The 6123-nt window shown below is 40.9% G+C and overlaps 1 protein-coding gene across 1 annotated transcript in view; it reads left to right on the top strand.

Moving 5' to 3' along the window:
- The window catches only part of CALHM1 (calcium homeostasis modulator 1), a 3007-nt gene extending 1939 nt beyond the window's left edge, over nucleotides 1-1068 (top strand). The window contains exon 2 of the mRNA XM_042456504.1: nucleotides 610-1068. Within this exon, the coding sequence (XP_042312438.1) occupies nucleotides 610-1068 (459 nt within the window). The remainder of the gene's footprint in view (nucleotides 1-609) is intronic.
- The last annotated feature ends 5055 nt before the right edge of the window (nucleotides 1069-6123 follow it).

Genomic DNA, 6123 nt, shown 5'->3' on the forward strand with positions numbered 1-6123 from the left:
GTAGATTTCCATGGCCAAGTGAGGATTCAAACCCTGGTCTCCCGAGTCATCATCCAATGCTTAAAACCCTATATCATGTTGCAGCATTAGGCAGCTAGCCAATTATCTTTTCACAAAATGAAAAGTGAAGAAAAAAAATTGTATTGAAAAGAAATTGGGGGGAAATGAATTTGTTTATGTGACACAAAGGAAATTATCTAGCCAATCGCCACTTAGGCCCAAGCCCTAGGATGACTCATAGGTTACCACTTATGCTGAAACCATGAGTAACAATAGCACTAAAGGAGTTACTTTTGTACAGTACTTTCAAACATGTTTCTCCTCTTTTTACATTTTAGCCAGACAGTCAAATTGAGATTTACAAATAATGAAATAATTTGGTCATGGAAAATGTCTCCTAAAAAGACTGAAAACATCTTAACAATTAAAATATTTAAAATTTAAAATTTAAAACAAAAGCAATTTGGCTTCTGCAAAGTGGTCATGCAGCCCACATTTTCCCCAATCTTATTGTATTGTTACAGATTTCTCTGTGTGTGCATGCATACCATACACACACCTCAGACCACCATTGTGATACGTTATGACTACTTTGGTTTTCCCATACAGGCAATGGGCTGGTCTTTTGTATTGCTGATGACCTTACTGGCATTCCTTGTCCGATCCTTGCGTCCCTGCTTTACACAAGCAGCCTTCCTGAAGAGCAAGTACTGGTCCCACTATATCGACATTGAACGCAAGCTCTTTGATGAGACTTGTACAGAGCATGCTAAAAGCTTTGCCAAGGTTTGTATCCAGCAGTTCTTTGAGGGCATGAACAAGGACCTAAGCATGGGTCATACACACATTCCTGAGAAGACACCTTCAGAACCTGGGGAAGAGAAGGAAAAACTGCTGGGTATCATGGATCAAGGGACCATGAACAAGCTTCTGAAGAACTGGCACAAATGTAAACCCCCTTTATGTCTCAACCAAGAGGTGATCCAGAATGGGGATTGTTGGACAGGAGAAATCACACGTCCTCATCTGCCTAAGAGAGAGTACATCACCTATTACAGCAAAGTTTGAGGATAATTTGGGTGCAAATGGAAAATACATCTCTCTTCAGAGAAAGACCTTGTTTGAACCATGTTTCCATCAAGAAGGTCCTTCAAGCATTCAGCTGTTATAAGCATAGCATCCAAAAGATCTGACCAGAAATTTATTGCAAATCTCTTCTGTGGGCAAAACAGAGTTAAGGTTGCTAGCTTGATAAAGAGGCAATTAACACAGATAGTGCTCAGCACCTAAGTCAGTCTGGGAGAAAAGGGAGGCTAGGAAGACACAGGTGGTGCAGGTGAAGATGGCAGCTTAAATTCAGTGGCTGCTGTGATACAATCAGGATAACCAAAAAAAAAACCTGATGGGTGTTTCTTCTTTGGTACTGTTCATAGGATCCTTGTTGCTTAGTGGGAACTTTCTTCCCTGTTTGCCTCAAAGGGCAGTGTATTCCTACTCATTTATCTCAGCTGCAAGTAAAGTCAAATTTCACACAAAGAGCACCTGGGTCCTTAGTGCGAATAAATGACAAAAAATTATTCCTGTAAGAGAAGACACTGAACCAATGGGCACATGTTGTTGGTAGCAAAATGAAACGTACACTTTTAAGAATATTTCAGGCATGAACCAGTATTTCAAAGGCACTAGGGGGCACTATAAATCAGCAAGAGATACCTGACTATAGCACACAGAGTACTGTAGTTGTTTCTACCTTTCATTTGTACAAGATGTATATCTTTTATTATATGCTGAGAGAAAAATAGCTTGGAGTGAAAAAAATGTGCTCTGTAGAACAGAAAGGAGCAGACTGAATTCGTGTACTTAGAAGGAAGTATTATAAATCCACTAATATGTAAAGCAGGAGACCACATCCCAAAATACAGAATCAACCAAAATGAAAAGCCTTGTAGCTAAATAAATCAACAGCTTCTCTATGGTTGGTTTCATGGTGTTTGGACATTTGGTAAATACATAACAGCTCCTCAAACTATCCTGGGCAGCTCCTCTAAACACTGAAAACTGAAGAAACTGTCCAGTTCAAGCATCCATTCCCAGTGTCCCCAATAGAATCTTGCTTGATTTCAGTGGGATTCCACAGGAAGAATTATGGCTATTTTACTGGAACTGTAATTTGCATTTTAATGATCTCGTAATTTGTATCAGCATTGTAATTAGGAGAATGTGAGGCAGAGCTAACCATCTCAGGCCTCTTAGGGCTTACATAATTTGCTTCCTTCTTCCTGAGGTAGGATATCCTTGTGCCCACCCTCATAATCTTCTCTTGAAACAGCGGTCACAGGACAGTCCTCTATTCTGACAGGGACCACTAGGTGAAGTACTGTCCAAATAGATAAAGATAAAGAAGCCACAAGAAAGGAGATCAAGAATCTTATCAGTTCTCATCAGCACATGCACTTGGACAAATACACAGCCAAGTCATACATAGTCTTCCCCACTTTGGTGGAGTGTATTAGAGAGCCAGCATGATGTAGTGGCTTCACTGTTGGGACATTATCACATGGGAGGAATGTCTCTCAATTTTGAAAGAAAAGAAAGTAGGGCCAATTAAAAAATGAACGCTATTACGTGGCTGGTTATCATACGCACAGAAGAACACAGCACCCACCCCAAAGCCAAAGTAGTGTGAATGCAAAAGAAGTTATCAGATGAGTACATACCCTTCATAGCCTAGAGTTCAAATTAGCATCCCTGCACATGCGCAATGAGGGCAGAATCGGACTGTGACCTTTTTACACTTCCAGCGGGGCTTGGCTCCAGTTCCCATGGTTTTGCTTTGTTTCATGTTATCTATTCATTCATTACCCTTTATTTCACATTATTTAGGCAATTCACATTATTTATTCATTCATTACCCCTGATTTCATGTTATGTAGGCAATTCACCAATTCAAAATCAGTCCAAAGCAACCTTGTATTTGATTTGAGCATTGGACTATGACTCTAGAAGGCAGGGATGGAATCCCACTGGGTGACCTGGTGCAAGTCACACTCTCTCAGCCTCCTCAGAAAATGGCAATGGCAATCCCCATATGAATAAACCTGCCAAGAAAACCCTGTGACAGGGTAGCGCTAGAGAGAGCCAATCTCTTCCCTCCATTTGGAGAGGATGAGTTTGCAAAGGGAAAGAACCAGAAAGGGCTGAGAGGAGGAGGAAGGCAGTGTGTGTGGGTCTCTGTGGGGAGGGCTGCTTCATCCCCAAAACAGCTCCAGAACTCCGAGAGGAGAGAAAAGTCCCCCCACACCTGGAGGGAGGGACGGAGGGGAAAACTGCAGCCAGCAAAGGAGCCTGGGAATTGTAGTCTGATTTTCCCCAAATTTACACATCTCTTGGTTGACCCTGCATTGGGTTTGAATTGACCTAGCATTGACTTTGATTACGTGTGATAACCTCTCGCACAATAACATGAATCCGCATGATTGCATCTGGCATCACACTGCATTGACCTTCCAATTCCCTCCGTGTGATAATGACCTTGGACTAAGCCACCAGGAGACCAGAGAAACTTCTTGAGTGACTTTGGGCAACTCAGATTCTATCAGCCTAAGTGGAAGGCAATGGCAAACTTACTCTGAATCCAACTTGCCCAAAAGCCTCATGATAGAGTTGCCATAAATTTGAGTTGACTTGATGTTACACAGCAACAATATTGTTCTCCTATTTAAATAACAGCAATGATATCTAATTTTGCCCTGTACACATAAATTAACATATGCATATTTCATACAAACTAGTGTTCTTTTTAAAATTTAAAATACATTAGTTGCTTGAAGTCACATGTACCTGAGCATACTCTTTGCAGTGCATGTTTCCTTTGGAGAAGACAAGTGTGGTCACTTATGATGTATTATTAGGTTCACCATAGGAAGAGAAAGGCAAAAGCCTGGATGCAAGGGAGAGGATAACTGCTTGTTTTGTTAGTGTTATACTGTATATAGTGTATGCCTTGCTTCTTTCAATCACCCTACTAAGATACACACCTAGCCCTCAAAGATGTGTAAACCCGTTCTTAGTCTGTACAGCTTTAGACTGCAAGTGAAGTTTGCACTGAGGGAGAAAGATTCTAGACTAGATTTCTTTGCAACATCTAGTTCTGTTTTTAACATGGACTTGGAAGGGATATCTGTTGTTGTTGATTTTAATGTGGCTCAAATTTCAATCTCAGTGCAGAATAAACTAATCAAATAGTGAAGATTCACAACTGGTCTCCTGGTTGGGTTGGGTTTTGATATAGTTATGGTGAGTTACACTTTTGATTAGAGCAATGGAAAGAGGAGATTTTGAACCTTTTCTGATTTCCTAAAGCTGTTTTTCTTTCAGCAGGATATAGGATGAAGTGGCCCATTGTCTCCCCTCATGACTTGGTGGCTGGAAAACAGCTGGGGAAGTACAGTACATCTTTAATTTTAAAAAGAACCTGAAGGGAGAGAGTGAAGCATATTCTCTCCTAATGCTGCTCCAATTAAATTTACAGGTTATCATCATCTATGCAAAAATTAGAAAAATGCTTATAAATCTCCCCTGGGTCATCTAATTTGGACTTGAGGACTGCACATTTTGCCTGAAGATGTAGCAGGCCTTCATGGCTGGTGTTATCCTAGCACCCTTACTTTTAAAAGAGCAGCATGTTCTTTTTCTCTGATGCTGTCAAAACTGATGATCTCTATAATGACTTGTTTGCTTACAAGTGGACAGGTTCAGCATGTACAGGTTCAGCGGGTACTACAAGAATGCTCAAAGCACAGGAAATGTTAGGGCAAATTCGCACTTGCACATTCAACACCCAGTGACTTCAACATTAAGTGACATTATGCAGGTGTGGAAGCCATCACAAATCCCACCATATAATGTCAAACACGTTGAAGTTTATCGCACTGCGTTCCTTCCGTGCGTTCTGAGCACGGAACGGAAGGAGCAGGGCCGAGTGTGGAACGAGTGGGGGACGGATTTTACCGCACGCACCCGTCCCTCATTCGTTCCGTTCCCCCTCTCTTCCGTTCTTAATCCGTTCCAGAGGGGGAAATTTTTGAGAACTGTTCTGAACAGTTTTCAAAAAGCGTCCCCTCTGGAATGGAAGGGGCAGGGAAGAGAGGGGGGAAACGAGTGAGGGACGGTTTTGTGTGCGGTTAAACTCGTCCCCCCACTCGTTTCGTCGGGCCGAGCCGAGAACCCGGTGCGATAAAGTTCATAATTTAGCAATCTGTGCCACTGCAATTGTGGAAGACCTTCCCCTTGCAATCTCCTTGAACCCTTACACTTTAATTAGGCACTTAATAAAAACATGGCAATGCACTAAAGATTTTGAAGCCTAATTGATTTATAGTATTCCAACAAGTTTATGCATATAGTTTTTAATTCTTTTATTCTTTTTAACCTGTTTTTAACGTGACAGCTCCTTGTTTCTAGTGTTTTAACAATATTTTATTGCTTTCAATTGTTTAATCTGTTGAATTTACTTGTACTACACCCTGAGATCTTCTAATATAGAGTGGGACATAAATATTTTAATAAATATAATTTTAATAAATAAATAATATAGCTACAAGTTGTGAAATGGTGAGACCAAGCAATGGACAGGTATATGCAAGTGTCCTGAAGCAGGATCACACACCCTAAAATTCTGGTTAGTTCTCTGCATAGGAAAATCCAGATTATTGTCTCTTTCTGGATTTTGTTTTTAGCTTCTAAGGCAGCATCTACTCTGCAGAAATAATGCAGTTTGACCCCACTTTACTGCCATGGCTCAACATTACGGAATCCTGAGATCTGTAATTTGTTGTGGCACCAGATAACAGAGAAGGCTAAATACCTCACAAAACTACAAATCCTAGAATCCCATAGCATTGAGCCATGGCAGTTAAACCAACGTGAAGCTGCATTAAAAAGAAGATGATGACTGGCATGCTTTGGTATAGAATGCTAATACTCTTACAGGGGGATAGGATTTCCAGGGATTTTTTTAAAGTTTTTCATTTACATGGCAAGCGAATGGCAATCCAGATAGATTTGAAAGACTCAAAGGACGGTGTCAGGAGTGGCTTATTCCGTACTCTGAAATTAATGCCT

The sequence above is a fragment of the Sceloporus undulatus genome, chromosome 3 (genome assembly GCF_019175285.1).
Source record: "Sceloporus undulatus isolate JIND9_A2432 ecotype Alabama chromosome 3, SceUnd_v1.1, whole genome shotgun sequence".
NCBI classification, from domain to species: Eukaryota; Metazoa; Chordata; class Lepidosauria; order Squamata; family Phrynosomatidae; genus Sceloporus; species Sceloporus undulatus.